The following is a 17,760-nucleotide window of genomic DNA, read 5'->3' as shown; positions in this document are numbered from 1 at the left end:
GTTGGTTAAAGTCATAAATTGGGAAATATAAACAGCTGATTGAAATTTCAAGTTTTTATAAGAGTACACATGTAACTGTAGATCCTCACTTCAAAGTTCAGAATATGGATTGCCATAGGAAGTGTCCCCAGTCCCTTGCTTTTCTTATAATTTTTTAATTTGCCCAAAATTATTCACTGTAATCTTCTTTACAGATGACACAACAGTGTCTATGTCTGAAAATAAATGTTTAAAAGGACTTGAAAGATTTATGTTAGCAGTTGAAAAATATTATTCACTGGATGGATTATAAACATTTAAGTTTAAATATGAATAAAACTGCTGCATTGTGCTTCTCTGATAGATAAAAATTGCTAATTGCATGCAGAGAATTTCCATTTATGATAATAATGGTATTTCTGTTGCTCATAAAAAGGAATTTCTGGGTGTTTTATTAGATAAAAAATTCTCTTGCAGTGATAGAACTAATTTTGTTTATAACAGAATTAAATCATACTGTTTTGCTTGATACAATTATAAATGTTTATTATGCATATGTATATTCCTTTGGGAAGTTAAGTATCATCTCTTGGGGGTTGAGATCCATCATTATGTAGGGGGGGGCCTCAAAAAGTCAGAATGGTTTTACAAGATACAAGAATGTGCTGTCCGATCGTAAGTGTGAATCAAGTACAACATTGTTAAAAAATTAAATATGTTTCCCTTATGTTTGTGTTTATGAATCTGGAATCTTTGCTAACAGAATAGTCCATTTATTCTTAAAAAGCAACAATATCCAGTTAACAGAACTACTCTCATGTAATTCAGTACAGTATTTCAAGATTCAAGAATGAGCCTCATTTTGCTTCCATTGTATTTTTAATAAATTACCAAATCGTTTTATAAATTTTCTCACAAATTTAAAAAAAATATGATTAAAAGATTTTCCTTTATAGAAACTATATTATTCTGTGAATGGATTTCTAAATAATATTAGTTAAATAAAAAATAAAATACCCTGAATTTTTTACACCTTTGTTCAATGTATAAATAAATTTATGCTGAAACAATTTTCATTAATGCCTTCTTAATTGTGATTTACTTGTCTTCTGTAGTTATTTTTTATATTTAGTATTTTAATATATTTACTTTAATATCACTTCATGTGTTTATATTTTAAATAATTAATTCAGACTTTAAACACATATATTTTTTACTTTATAAATTATTGTGTATTTAATGCTGCTTTAATCTAGGTACCACATTTCTCTTGGTGCATTCTAGCAGAGGCCGAGGTAATTCTCTTTTTTATTCATGGAATAGCATATCAACCCATTTCTCATGCGATCTATACACTATACTCATTTTATTATGTACTCATCAGAATAATAAATATATTTATAATAGTGAAAGTGTTTAATAGTAGTTAATTTTCTAAAACTATTTACTTTAAGATTTATTAAACTGTTTTTTTGTTTTTTTTTGTTTATAATATATTTCTTTCTTTTAGACATATATTCAACTAATCCTTTTTTTATACTTTTTTATATTTTAAATGTTGTGGAATACCAACAATGTAAATAAAGTAATGAAACTACGTTTAATACAACCCATCATTCGACCTTTACAAATAGACTACATCTTTATGATATGGCTAATGTAATAAGGGCATTTATAAAGAACTGTATACAGATTTGACATTGAATAACTTAATTTTTACTGAATAGTGTTTTTTAATATACCTTTTATTTATTTATAAAGGCTACTGCAAAATTGTCAATTGAGTCAAATCTCTAGTTAGTTATTAATAACGTAAATGGGCTTATTAATTTAAGATACATCTTCATTTTGATGAAGAGACAACTGTCAGTTGATCCTTGGATGAGGTTCTGCAGAAAGGAAAAATTTCCAACTGAAGGCTTAAGCAAAAATTTTGTTTAATCTGGAAAAAGTGTCATGCTTTGTCATACAGAAGCACAGCACTCTTCATGAGTATCCCATGCCATTTGTTTTGACTTGACTCAGAGCTTGTTCAGAGTGTTACAATAAACTTCTGATCTTTTATGAATAATGCTGATTATCAAACTATCAGTTATGGTTGAATGTTATCATTTCATCTCTCATCTTATAGATGTGTATGTGGCACTCTGAATCAATCATCAGTCTTTTCCAAAGTTATCACTCATAACAGTATTACCATTAATACAACACGGGCAATATGTGGAGTTTGGTGACAACTCACCACGTTTTATCAAGCTTTGTTTTATCAGCAATGAACAAATTGAACAACAGATAGATGTATGGTATGATTGTATCTTGTTGCAGTTGTGACATATGTTCCCGTTCCGTACTGCTAATGTAACTTGTTAATTTTCAACAATTAACTGGAAGTAAATTTTGGAATATCCCTCATACTTTTAGTGGCTAAATGACACTTACATTATTTTTTTCTCAGTAAGTTGTCTAAATAATTTATTCCTAAATAGTCAGCATTAACAAATTTTTACAATAAAAATGGAATTGCATTAATATTAGCATTATTTTTTAATATAATTTGCTGAAAAATTTTAAATTTCAGGTTCCTGATAAATCTTTTTCTGTGTGAATGATGGTTACAAGTTATTGTTATATAATTTCTGTTGCTGGTTTTTTAATTTTTTTTTGCATTTTATATGACATGATATGTGATGTTTTACTGTGTTTAATTCTAGACTAATGTGGACCCAGTCTAAAAAAAGTAAACTAAAAAACTCTTACATTATTATGTTTTATACATCCAGTAAAATTTAATTTGTATACATCTACACCATTCTACTTGCAAGGGAATGATCTGTTAGTTCATCATATGACAAGTATTTATGATAATATTTTAAAAATATAAGTAATTTTTTTTTGTATAACCTCTCCTACTGACCAATAATTGAACCACTAATAATAATATTAATAGCAATGATTAATTTTGGTAGTTTATATTTTGATTTCCTGTATTATAACATTATAATAATAAATATATATAATTTTCTTACTTACAATAGCAACAAGGTCCGGTGATTTTGAATCTTCATTAGATTGCACAAATGTATCTCTTGAAATATGTATCATTAAAATTATTAAAATGTTTACATTTTTTAGTAATAACCTCATTGTATTTTAGTCACAATATAATAAAGAATATGCAAGAATAATTTATAACCACCCTAACTGGAAACTGTATGCAAAAAAAATATATATATATCTATATATATTTAAAAATTTGTAAGTATTTCAGTAGCAAAACATAACTTTTAGCATAAGAAGTTATTATTTTTATTTTAAAATTCCAAATAATCTTTTATTGTATTACTTATTTAAATAAATGTATATGAATGTTTTGATATAATGTGTTATGCACTAATTATAAACATACAGTTAATGTTATCTGTAAAGACACTTAACAATTTATTATTTTATGTCTTACTTGATAAACTTTTTTTCATAAATTACCTGATGGTTGACTCACCAAATGATTTCAATAATAACAAGGTAAGAGAATATACAATATATATATATATATAAATGAGAAAGCTCTCACTGATTCACTTTCTAATTTTAGCATTCCTCAAATAGATTTTAATTTGTCATAGTTATTTTTGTAGGTAATCTTTAATAGAATTCAGCAAAAATAATTTGAATCATTATTTAAATAAGAGGATTTTTGCATTGTTTTGGAAAAGGTAGTAGTAAATCACACTGATCTACCCAGCAGGTAGATTGTTTTTTTTCGCATACAATTTTTTTTGTTATACTTTATTGCTTCTTGATTCTGCTAAATTCTCCCTATTGAAGATGGCAGAATTTTAATTCCCAGTGTGTCCTAGATTTATAGTAGGGGGCTGCCTATAGATGAGTCAGGGACTCTCTTGTTCAGAAATTGAAACAGCGAATATAAAACCAGTAGTAGAATTTGATGACTTGATAAATGTGTTAAGAGATGAAGTGAATTTTATGCATTCATGATTTACACATTTAAAAATATCTGCTAACCTTAAAATCAATCTATGAAAGATTAAAAGAAAGTATAAACTACTCAATAAGGCTGTAAAAAAAAATAATAAAATAAAATCATTTGGATTCTCTTGAAAGAAAACAGAAAATAATAAAAAATTATTAACTGTAACTTATAATGTTAGAAGCATACAACTGATACCTCAAAGCAATTAAACAGAATAGGAAAGAAGCTACAGATTATGCATTTAGACAAATCGAATATTTTGTCCCCCTATGTATCCAATAAAAATATATTGATCTGATAATAATGGCAACAGCTCCAGAAAGAACTCACGGAAAGGAAAACTTACTATTATTATTCATAGTAAAGGTTACATGGGATTAATTCTTATGCACTCTTAATTTGGCAGGCAGGGACAACATCTGATGATTACTATGATCAAATGAATTGTGAAAACTTTCATGCATCGAGTCAAAACTCAGTTAATAACGAATTTAATATATAGTTCCACTGTAGTTATTGATTATCTCTTGTACCACAATATAATAGAAAGTAACAACTCCCAAATCCAAATTTTTGAAACAAAGAAATAAAATGGCTGCTAGAAAAACAAATTCTGTATCATAGACACAATCTGAAACCAGAATTGTATGCATTAATAATACTTCATAAGAGTACAGATAAAAGATTTTTACTAGATAATTTAGTGGAGTCATAGGAACACATGATTTTTTTGCTTACAATTGTACACCCAAACCTCAAACACATTAATTTAATTTGGAATAGCAAAAAACTATATTACAAAAAGAGATGTTAGAAATAAATTAGAAGACGCTAAGAAAAAGCAGAAAAAAATCTTATCTCAAAGGTTGATGTTGAGTTTGCCGTTTGCAATGAAATAATAAAGACCAAAGAAGATTATTATGATCAGGGGTATATTCTGGACACCATTAGAATAGGTTTGTTATTAAGAAAGACACTCCATAAAGTACTGGAGAGATCAGAAATTGCCTTGCGGTCCTGATTTCGAAGAAGGGAAGTTCTGGACATTCATCTCCCTGTGGTAGAGAGGGGGCAAAGATTATACATACTGCTTATGATAGTATGTGTAAGCGGCTAACTAAAGGTGGGACCGAGCATCTCCCAGGATAAGGAGATCCCCTTCTACAAATACCGACAGCCTCTATGGAGGGTGGAGGAGCGATAGAAGGCAGAGCACCCTCTTGCCTTTAGAATAGGAAATCATCCTAAAGGCGGATGAAACCAAATTTCAACGACATAGGATACAGAAGGCTGGAGGAAACCACAGCTTTAAAGACCTTTATGGTATTTCTTTATGAATCATGAGATCTTACAGACGGTGAGGGGGCTGGAGTGCTTAGTGATACAAAATAGCTGGACTCCGATATGGTGATCTGTTTGAGAGCCAAACTAAAGAATGATTCCTGAAAGAGGACAGCAGCTCTTTCAGTAGTTGTTAAGGGCGTAAGTCAGGAAGACGTAAATGACCATATCACCATCACTCAGTCTTCTGAATACTGTGCAACTGAAAGCAATGGAAAACTACAGCTGTATCTTTTTCAAAGAAAATGTAGATCTCTGCATTTTCATGATGCAAATATGAAGGTACCTTCCTTCGTAAACTTTCTTGTTCCAATCTCCGGGTGAGGACTACTAAGAAAGGGGTCACCAGAAAATTAAAAAGTAACATCTATGAGTCAGAGTGTGGAATGATAGTAGTTTGAAAAAAGTTGGTTGGTTAGAAAATTTGAAGAAGGAATGGGAAGGTTAAATGTAGATGTAATAGGGGTCCAGTGGGAAGAGGAAAACGAATTTTGGTCATATGATTATAAAATAATTAACTCAGCATCAAATAAAGGGCATGCAGAAGTAGTTTTTATAAAGAATAAGAAGATAGGGCAGAGAGTAGAGTATCTCAAAAAGTTTAGCGATAGAATCATTGTAATCAGGTTAAAATCAAAACCTAAGCTGACAATGATTGTTAACGTCTATACGTCTACAAGTGACAAATGACAAAAAAAGAAGTTTTGTGGCAAATTAATAAAGAAAGAAGCATTTGGAAAAATCTAGGTAAAAGAAGGGACAGACTTACAGACCACATCTTGGCATCCTGGAATAGTCAGTATGATATTGGAGGGACAGGTAGATGGAAAATATTGTGCAGACAAGCAATATTTGGAATATGGAAAACAAATTGTTAAGGATGTAGGATGTTGAGGGTATACCAAAATAAAACGACAAGCACTAGATGAGAAAGCTTGGAGCTGCATCAAACCAGTCAAATAACTGATGACAAAAAAAAAAGAAATCTACTACCGTAGGTGTGATAATGATGATGAAAATAAAGAAGTGTTGATGAATTAAATATACTTTTTTTTTTTTTCAATGAGGCAATATATTTTATTGGTCTACTCAGTTACTCGTATTCAAAATAGCATCGAGTTTGTCTTTAAAGTTTTTATATTCAGAACTTCTCATTTTATTATCAGAAATGAAAAACTAAAATAAAATTTGGATTTTTTTAGATTTCTAAAAAAATTTTGAAAAACAGTGCAAATTTTATTTTCTTTTTCTTTCTTTTTACATAATATATAGTAAGATTTTTTTTTTCATAATAATCAATCTTTTACAGAACGCGATTATCCAAGATAACAAAAAATTGTAGTAGTTAGATTTTGAATGCTATAAAAACAATTAGAATTGAAAAAATAATAATAAATTCTCATTGAACGAAGAAAAAAGTTTTTTCAATGTAAAAATAACGTCATAGAAATTATTTTTAGATGGTAGAGAAATTGCGAAGTTAAAAAAAGAAGAGATTAAGTAAATAAATATGTAGGTTGAATTATTTCATTTCAATGTTTTTAAAGTGGACATTATAAATGACTGTTCTGCATCATTAAAGTAACTTTTATACAAGCCTGCCTTCTAATGTAGAAAGTACAGTCTCTCTCAAGGGACGGAAATTTTAAAAACCCGTTTGTAAGTCACCGGGCTATCTTTGTTTTTTATCTATTGCAAAAAAAAATGTTATTATTTTAAATACTCGAAATAATCTCTGAATAATATTTTTAATAAGACGCTACATTTTTACTAGAAAAAATATAAGAACTAGATTTCAGTTATAGTTATGTATCTGCTAACGTTTACGTTTAAGAAAAACTGTGTACGTATAACAAAATAATTACGGGTATATTATGAACAATATTATTATTATCTACGTTTCGTAGATAATATTTGTCTGAAGTTTATTCGCTATTATGTTTTTTCATTGATATAAAAAAAAAGAAAAAAAAAGACAGTCATTTGTTTGTCTAAAAAGCTAAAGAAAAAAATCACTAACAAATTTCTCTTTGTTATTATAAGGTTATCAGTGTTACATTACATGAAATGTTTTGCTTGCTTATCAGTGAAGCATTGTGACATTAATAAAGAAGTTCAAACGAAGAACTTTAAAAAAACAAACATAAATCTATTTAGCAGATGAGTAATTATAATAGTAATTAAAATATTATGTTGAAATTCAATGTAAATCACAGTTCAAACGCCTACATAAAATTACTACAGTTCAACTATACGAGATAATAACTATTATAAAACGAGATATAATTTCAAGAAAAATAAACTGTAAATAAATATATACGTATATATATATACCCAACTTTTCTATATAATAAAAATAAATTATCTGCTTAATATCTATTTTAGTTCTCAGCATTACAAACATTAGTTAATATGATTATTATTAGCTAATACAGTCTTAAAATTTTCGTTACCTTATTAATTAAATATCAAACAATTATGATTGCGAACTATCTTCGGAAACTACAAGAAAAGTCTTAAAATAACCTTTCCATTAATTTGAAAAAAAATATTGTTCTAATTTCACACACAACCAGATTGTTTAAGTTTTGTTATAAAACTTGTTTACTAGAGTTAAAAAAAAAAACAAAAAAAAAAAACAATAATTTTGATAAAATAACTAACGACAGAAAATCATTTTATTTCTTTAAAAGATCTATTATCATTAATATAATTACCGAAAGGTCCAGTAACTTTATTTACATTCGAGCCTCTTAACCGAATGGATATATTTGGTTATCTTTTTTAATTCTTTTGAATAGTTTTATTTGTAATCCCGTTATATCGTTTTTATCTCGGATAATTTAATTTGAAAATTGCAATTTACATAAATAAAAATTTAAAAATATTTTAAAATCTTTTTGTTGTCATCATCGCTTAGTATTGCGATGATGACATATAACGTAATCAATCCAATCTATAACGTAATGAATCCAATCTAATTTTTAAGTATTTCCATACAGAAATACAAGTAAATGATTAGTTAAAGATTATTCGTGTATTCCAGAGAATATTAGCTTATATTTAGCAACTAGTTAAATGTCTCTTTACACGCTTTATTTAATTTTATTAAAATTCAGGTTCCTTGCCTTTTAATTTCATGCGTTTTTTAGGCGTTAAATATTAATAAAACTAAAATATTTTCAAAAAATCGTTAAAAAAATTAAACCTACTTAAAAATCTGAAGTGGACAACACATAACTTCCTTGTATGCCTATTAAATTTCATATACACTTTTTTTTTTTTTGAGAATGAAAAGTATATAAAATTTTATTTCATTAATAACTTCGGATATTTTTTCATATATATTTTTTTAATTATTATCATTGAATTATTATTTACCGTAAAACGTTTTTTTACAATCAGAGGTTAATAATTATTAACAAATCAATATATTTAAATTAAAAAATGGAGATAAGTAATTCAAACCGGTGCTCCCTTGTAAGATCCAAATATTTCATTAATTAAAATTCTATTTGGCTATAACTCTGGAACCGATGAAAATAAATACCACTTATGATATATCGTTGAAAAGCTCTCAACGAGGACTTATTTCTGCAGTTAAGAAAAATTCCAAAATCGAAATGTTTTGGATTTTGGATTTTTTTTACATTTTTGGTAAAGTCGATTGAAATCAAAAGGGAAGGTGCACAACTAGATGTTACAACAGTCCTAAATCCAAAATTTCTACATTCTTTGCCTTATCGTTTTTGAGTTATCCAAGGTACATACGTACGTACAAACGTCACGCCGAAACTAGTTAAAATGGATTCAGGGATGATCAAAATAGATATTTCCGTTGAAATCTGAAAACCGACATTTTTCGAGATTACAATACTTCCTTTAATTCGTACAAGGAAGTAAAGATTGTTAACTCGTTTTCAGTTAGGTAGAAGTTATTCTTAATTTTTCTATAAAGCTAATTATGCAGTCTCTTCAGCAGCTGTGTTAAGTCAAACAACCTAACCCCAAAAGTATACATAAAATACACGATCACCACACTACGCTTTACGTAAAATTAATAAAACGATTTTACCACCATCCATAAATAATAATATTAGGCTTATCAGGATTATATTTAAAACTTCTGATCAAAAGGTTGCGTTATGGATGTTATGTTTTATTTGAATAATCGGAACAATGGTAGGTGTACGAGTAGTATTCATCTCTTCTGAAAGAAAAATCCCCATGTAATTTTAAAAAGAATTTTAATTTTTATTGTTATTATTAGAATTAATACATATACTTTCATCTACTTTTATCTACTTACTACTACGACATACTCCAAATTTGTTTCTGACCAATTCATAAATAATGGTTTATAAAAAATCAATAAAAAACCAGAAATCACACCGATTACAATAAGACTACCCAAAATAAGTAATTTTGTACTGTTATATCTATTCAGAACCATTGCGACAACGAATAGTTCTAAATGAAATAATCACTTCAAACTGCTACAGCAAAATATGAAATGAAAATTGTACGGACGATTAATTAAATTTATAACAGCAATCATTTTAAGCTGCTTTAATACTTATTATCTGTAAACTTTTAATGTTAAAGATTAAAAATAATAAATAGTAATAAAATGGTAGTAATTGTGAACAGACAATTAAAATGATGAAGAAATGACAAGAAATGACCTTTATTTAGTTTAATTAGGGTTATGATTTTAAATCTATCTTCTTCGAAATACTGATAATTCCAAGAAAAAATTATTTTCAGTATGATGTATGAAACGATAATTATTAATTTTATTAACAATATTTAACGTGAAATTCTTTTGTGTATTCTTTTAACTAATATATGCTGTTCACAACTACAACTTATTTTATATCTATGTACCAATGACAGTTTTACAAAAAATAAAATATTAGTTAACTTTTTAAAAGTTACTAGTGACTTCTTCCTGCTCAGCTGCGTAATTATTATAAAGTAGTGCTATATATTTAAAAAATCGGCTAAAAACCTATTCTATTTACAACACGTCTCACCCCCAACCCCCTTGTTTTTCTAGTTTCTTTCCTTTTTTTGAGGTGGAGGAACCCCATTTTGAGGTGGAGGGCGCCGAAGCAGTGTCGGACTTGCTAACAGGTTCCGCAACCTGTTACAGAAAATGCGTATGTATTCCTGCGCACTAAACCTCCACCCCTGGTGACCCCCACCTACTGGGAAACCGCTAATAAAGCATTATTTCAGGAGGAGGTAAGCGCCCATACACACATTCGGTCTCCATACCAAACCATTACAAGAATACCTAAAGAGAAAAAACATTCAGAAAAATAGAACACCTAACAGGTACTAAGACGTACCACACGCATTTATACATTCATACAATCAAGTTAACACAAGATAAGTGCACCACAATCAAGAAGACATGGCCACAAGACATAACTTATCCACCAAAGTACGAGTACACTCAAAAGTTAATTAAATTTTCACAATCTCACCCAGAGTACACAAAACACACACACATACACAACTCAACTCAACTACTCACCACTTATCTCGTACCCACGCGACCGTCAGCCATAATAATTAAAAACGTGAGCAACGCCCTCAGGCACCGGGAATGGAATGTCCACGGCCTCACCGCACTAAAGCGACTCCTTCGAAAGGGCCCCCAAGGCACTCAGTCGCAGGCCTGTCCAACCCGGCATCCTTCATTCCCTTGCAGGCCGCGCTAATGTTTGCCGTCTTCTACGAGTTTTTCTGTTTTATTGAGTTCTTCTAAAACTTTTCTATTATAATTTGCAATAATAGTTCACTGCTTCACACCATGAAACATTATCTGCTGAAAATCCTCAGGTCTGAACATGTCCACCCGACCCAGGGCATCCAGCATGCACCTCCGTGCATCTTGGAATCTCGTACAACAGAAAAATACATGATAAGGAGTTTCCTCCACATCTCAGGCCGAACAGCGGTCGTTTCTTTTCTTAATTACATTACAAAAATTACAATAGAATATTTTATTTAATTTAATGTCCCTCTGAGGACAGCATCTTTCTACCAAGTTTGAAGAAAATTGGTGTACGAAGTCCGGAATTATTAATCTTCAAACAGGCCAACGTACATAAAAAATCACTTATACAGAGTGTTTCTAAAATGGTGGGCTGGCTATACTTTTTCGGATTTTACTTGTAAAATTAAACAAAAAGGAAATTTTTCCTTAGGAAAAATGTCAACTTCCCCTTCGTTCAACCCTGTCCACCATTTCATTATTTTTATATAAAAGTTTATATATAAAGTTCGGATAGACGAATCACATTAATATTTAGTAAGCTCTGGGTAATAAAGTTTTAAAATTAGCAAAAAATCAGGAATGAAATACCTTTGCAAACTACAAAATGGCGGCCATGTTTATTTTTCAATTCATTATATCTCCGTTAATATTAGTTTTATCAAAATTTATGTTATTTGCTAAAATATTAAGCCTTTTATGCCTTTCAGTTTAATGCCTGATATTTAAGGAGGTGTGGGAGCCATGGTCATTAAAATTAGGAAAGCATAAGATTGATATCCTTAAGAATATAACAGATGGATGACAAAGGTTAACAAGAGAAAGAAAATTCAGCAGGCATAGTAGTAAAATTTGTAAAAAAGGATTTTTTGAAAGAGTTTGTATTAAAAAATTTGAAAGAAAGCATAAGTTAAATGCTACCTATAAGTAGTACGAAAATAGGAGTACGGCGCCAGGAAATGAGGTCATCTAAGATGGCGGACGGCCGCCATCTTGTCATAATGGTGGACAAAATGGCGGTGGCCGGCCATTTTGGATTTTGATGTCGATGGCGCCGTAGCCCGCAGTCTTTCCAACCTGTTTTTTTGGGGGGGGACGTTCCTCGAGGATGATCCTGGTCGTCGTAGATCGTGCACCGGGAGGCGGTGCCCGCCATCTTCACGACGAGAACCTTATCGTCGTCGTCGTCACCTCGACGGCGGACGTTCCTCGAGGAAGATCCGAGCCGTCGTAGTCGTTGCAGCGGGAGGCGCCGTCCGCCCGCTGACTGAAGAATTGTGAGACCGACGTGGTCTAAAGTTGTCCGATTGACCAATCGCAGCGTTGGAATTCGAATCGGCGTATGCGCACTAGTCGTTAGTGCGCACGTGCGAACTGGATCGTCGTTTCTAATAAGAGCGGATGCGATAAGATTTTTTTTTATAAATATCGAGTCACTAATACAAATGTGTGTGTGTGTGTGTGTGTTGTTGTAACCGGTTAAATCCAGTTGTGTCTGGATCTGTATGTTTTTGATAATTATCAGGTCTAGTTGTGTTTGTATATAAGTGAAAAAACATGTGTGATTTAATCATTCGCAATCTGTTATTGAAAGTGAATACATCGATCGCAGAGAGATCATTACTGGATGAAGGTTCCAAGGCCTGAGGTGTAATCCAATGTCAGATTCACCATCTGTTGTCGAATTACACTCGCGAATGGTGAGGAGAGTGTTCAACACATAAATGCATTTCATAACTTTTTTTTTATTTTACAGATCTAGACAAAACCGGATTTAACCGGTTACAACAACACACACGTTTGTATTAGTGACTCGATAATTATCAAAAAATTTCTTTATCGCATCCGCTCTTATTAGAAATGACGTTCCAGTTCGCACGTACACACTAACGGCTGGTGCGCATGCGCCGATTTGAATTCCAACGCTGCCATTGGTCAACCGGACAACTTTAGTCCACGTCGGTCCCACAATTCTTCAGTCGAGCGTCGCATCTAGCACGGTAAACACCTCTCCGTCACTCCGCTGACGCACACACGCAAACACACGCGCAGCAGACAACGCCGCCACCGCCTCCCGGTGCACGAGCCACAACGAAGACCTCGAGCGGGGCGGACGACGCCTCCCGCTGCAACGACTACGACGGCTCGGATCTTCCTCGAGGAACGTCCGCCGTCGAGGCGACGACGACGACGACGACGACGACGACGACGATAAGGTTCTCGTCGTAGAGATGGCGGGCACCGCCTCCCGGTGCACGATATACGACGACCAGGGTCATCCTCGAGGAACGTCCCCCCCAAAAAAAAAACAGGTTGGAAAGACTGCGGGCTACGGCGCCGCCGACGTCACAATCCAAAATGTCCGACCACCGCCATTTTGTCCGCCATCTTCCAAGATGGCGGACAAGATGGCGGCCGTCCGCCATTTTGGATGAAGTCATTTCCTGGCGCCGTACTCCTATTTCCGTACTACTCCCATATCGGTGGTTCTTTTGAAAACATAATTATATTGTGACGCGTAGTGAAGTTTACACCAGTGAAAAGTGTGAAAATAAGAAAAAGAGAGAAAACTAAGAATGTAATTCGACAAATACATTTAAAAAGAAAAACTCCAGAAACAACAACGAAGAGCAATGAAAAAATCTGTAGAATAGTACAAGAGGTTCGGAGAACATATATTTTGAAATCAGTACTTGAACGAACAAGAGAATGGATCACTATTGTTACGCAGGGAAAGTCTGAGGCTAGAGATATAAATATTGCCGAGATCCAGTAGCCTTCAGAAGACGAACTAAAGAGGAATTTAGCCGGAGAAAGAAGGCCTAAAAATTGCACTGTTGCAAATTAACAGCTGATAAGCAACAAATATCAACTAATATTAACACTGGAAGTTAATTTTTGTTTAGAAAATATCAGTTGATATAGACATTTAATTTGTTTTTAATTATTAGTTACTGTTTATTATTATCAATATTATAGCGCTGTTTAAAATTCATTATTGTATACATTATGATTGTAAAATGCAATAAAACTGTTCATGCCGCGTGTTTTATCACGTTTTATTTTTAACGCAATTTATCCGTCATTGCAACTTTGAATGCTTATAACTCGATAACGAAGTCATTAAGAAAAAAATAGATTTCACGATTGTTTTTCTTGTAAAATTTTAAATCGAAATCATGTGTCATATCTTCACCTTGCTACTTAAAAAAATTAAGTTTAATTCAATATGGCGGACAAAAATAAAAAACCCACCACAACGCAGATTTTTTTAAAAATATGTAGAACCCCATTTGCCTCTAAATACCTCTCAGATATGCAGAATAAAGCTGTTTCTATAGTTAAATATCACCTATATATATATATATATATATAGACACTCACACACACACACACACACACAAACCATTATATACACAAGTCTGTCTAATGTAGAATTTGTTTACTCCAGACTACGGTTGTCAGTAACTTTATGGGAACTCACTGAATAAATAAGGTGCTGCAAGTGCCTCTGTAAGGTCATTTAGAAAAAAAATTTCATATAATTTGAAAGAGTAGTTTACAATTTTTATATTTTTAAAGTGTTAACATGTTTTATCATGCTCTTCAATACATTATTTGTTTGTTTAGTATCTGTCAAATTAAAAAAAAAAATTAATAATTTTTTTTGTGTTACACCCATTTGTTCCATATTGTCTGGGGTTTATGAGGATGAGATTTAATAGAAATTAGAGTCCATTGAAAATATGGATAAATGGTTATTAGTTCAATTGGTTAATTCTTCCATTCGATTCCAGGAATGAAATTTATTATTTAAACAATTTTTTTTTGTTTTCAAATTATAGCAATTTTTTATATTGCTGCTCATCACTTTTGAAAAAATTACTACTGCTCATATTATGATTTGTTAGATAAGAACTTTAAATCACAGTGAAATATTAAACTGTTGCAAAATAAAGCTGTAGCTGCGGTGGCGTTAATACGTAAGTACCCAAAAGTCATTGTTTTGTTTAATTTTTCAGAGTGAAAAAATTATGACCAACTGATTTGGAAATTAAGATACTAACAATTATACCAAATGTGATAAACTATTAATGTCAGTAACACTGTAAACATTTGTCCCCGTTTCTTAAGATAAACATGTAAGGGAAAAAATTACAAGAAAATGTTTAATTACTACTAACACTAAGCTACAACAGATGAATACTGACAATAATCAACCCATTTTAAAATCCAAGAAAAGAATACTGATTAATGATGGATGTAATTCATCCTGTTATGAAGAGCAACATTCAAATTATTGCTCTTTTAGTGAATTACGACAGATGATAAAAATGTCAATCTGATATGCATAAGATATGCAGGCTTATCTTGATTTCTTTTTAACCTTTTTGATAACCCAGCATTTAGCATAAATTTTTTTTTCAATTACTTAGGTATTGCTTCTTTAATTATGAAAAACGTATATAAATTCTTCGAATTTATATTAAAGTACTATGAGCAATAATAAAATGTAGTAGTGTAGTTTTAATACAGTTATTAGGCTTTAATATTTCTGTGTTTTGTAACTTGTACATTGGACATTTTTTAAATTATCTGTTAAAAATATTTTATCATATGTTTAAAAACACTTCTGTATGCATGTTATAATCATCTTTTAAGAAAAAAAAAATTATAAAAACGAAGTTGTTGTGTAACCTATTAGTTAAAATTTATAATTATGTATATTAATTTCATCTTAAATGAATTTTTTTTAAATAGTTAAATTATAAAGTAAAATATAATCCCGGAATTTGATTTATAATTCCACAATAGACGTCACAATAAAATACACAAAAAACCAAACAAAAAACATTTAATAGCAGAATAATTTTTATTATAACTACTGAATGAATAATAATAATTTTCAAATAATTAGAATATATACATAATTGTCATAAAAGAATGTGTGATATTTCCGAATTATATGATTATTTTTATTTGAAAATTTTATTTTTTATATGAATAATATGATTATTATTTTTAACTAAACTAGTTTAAGATAAAAAATGTTAACAAAATTATCATCCTAAGATTATTGACCAGTGATGTGATATATAAAACACGATTAATTTATTTATGGAAATGAAAAAAAAACGTAAGTGATAAAAATAGAAATCACAATAAATTATGACGTTATGCAAATGAACGTAAATGCTAGAAATAAAAGCAATAAACTCAAAATGGATTCACTTGACGAGCGACTAACCTATAAACCATTAATGGTTTATAGGTTAATAATGTTTATTAATATATTTTCAAAATTAATAAAAAAAACCGTACACCTACTGTGTTGAAAAACGTAAAAATAAACTATACAAAAGGCAATAACATTTTATGATACTTGCCGCTCAATTAAAAAAAGAAAAAAAAACTGTAACTTTAAATACAATCTCAACATTCACATAAAACTTCGAATAATTTCGCGCTCCGACTATTCTCAACTAACAGCGATGAAAATTTATACTAGCAGCTTAACGATAACATTCAGTTTCTTAACTAAAACAAAAAAAAAAACTATAATTACATTTTATTCATCAGTAGACAGATGCAAATTAATTAATTAGTATTAAATTGCAACACTAACAGAATTTAAATGTAAGTTTAAAAAAGAAAAACTTGTACCCCATTATATATTAAGCACAAATAATAATAATAATAAATTACCACAAATATCTGAGCAGTCGTGATATAACCGATGTAAATAATTTAAATCTTGATGAAATGGTTCGGTCTCGGGATTTAGATGAAAAGATAATTATTTTAAAATTCTTGACCAAAATATTGAAAAAAATACCGCCAGTGTCATCATAGTGGCGCCATTTATAAAATATCGAATGAGTGGTTGATGAATTAAATTGAAAAAGTATATTAAAAATAAGTATTAAGTAACAAAAAAACAAAAGTTGCCATCAAGAAAAAACTTCCAACACCTAAGTAACTTTTAATTTGTGATGACTTAAACAAATTGAAGTTTAAAGAAGTAAGGAGTATTATTTTTAATATTTTAATAGTGTTTTTTTTCTACTTGGTTCACATTTTTAAAAAAAAGTTTGTTTTGTTTTTAGCTTTATTTCTTTACAATATGAACTGGCTTATAAGAATAATAATAAAAATAAAATGGGACCTGTGTCTTGATTCAAAGAAACTACATAAGCATGTAAATACTACTACAAAGTATTAACTAAGGTTCTCTGAAGTGCATAAATGTATAACAGTTTTCATCCTAATCTCTAATTAATTTTCTTGAATTTTCATGCAAAAATACTTTGAGTTTTAGAATGACATCTTGTCATAAATCATATGTTTAATGATTATTATAACAATCAAATGTTTCAGTAATGATGACAAAAAAAAGAAAAATTTATTGTAACAGCTTATAATGGTTTATTTTCTTCTTAATTTATCTGGAAAGTTATTTTTGCAGAGAAATATTTTCTACAAAATAAAAACAAATTCATTCATAATAAGTTCATTTGATGAGGAGAAAAAAAAATCTGGTTGTAGAATTGAGAACATTCTACTTTTTTCTAAAATTTATTATAAAACTAAGAAATAAGTGGCTTATTTTGACAATAAGCTGTGCTCCTGAAATTCTGTCTAGCTAAGAAAGTTGAGAACATTA

The 17,760-nt window shown here is 30.2% G+C and overlaps 1 protein-coding gene across 5 annotated transcripts in view; it reads right to left on the bottom strand.

The window, feature by feature from the left end:
• The window catches only part of LOC142327835 (testicular acid phosphatase homolog), a 36,722-nt gene extending 20,087 nt beyond the window's left edge, over positions 1–16,635 (bottom strand). Inside the window, exons 1-2 of one of the 5 annotated variants that reach the window (XM_075371175.1) lie at positions 16,484–16,635; positions 3,010–3,187 (exon numbers count right to left, since the gene is read on the bottom strand). In XM_075371175.1, coding sequence (XP_075227290.1) covers positions 3,010–3,123 — 114 coding nt within the window. In that variant the 5' untranslated portion in view covers positions 3,124–3,187; positions 16,484–16,635. Of the gene's footprint in view, positions 1–3,009; positions 3,188–9,620; positions 9,816–16,418 lie in introns of those variants that run through there. The other 4 variants (XM_075371176.1, XM_075371177.1, XM_075371178.1 and 1 more) reach the window with 4 other exon arrangements.
• Positions 16,636–17,760: the final 1,125 nt, after the last annotated feature.

Source organism: Lycorma delicatula, chromosome 7 (genome assembly GCF_047948215.1).
Source record: "Lycorma delicatula isolate Av1 chromosome 7, ASM4794821v1, whole genome shotgun sequence".
NCBI lineage: Eukaryota > Metazoa > Arthropoda > Insecta > Hemiptera > Fulgoridae > Lycorma > Lycorma delicatula.
This window is presented reverse-complemented; position numbering and strand designations above follow the sequence as displayed.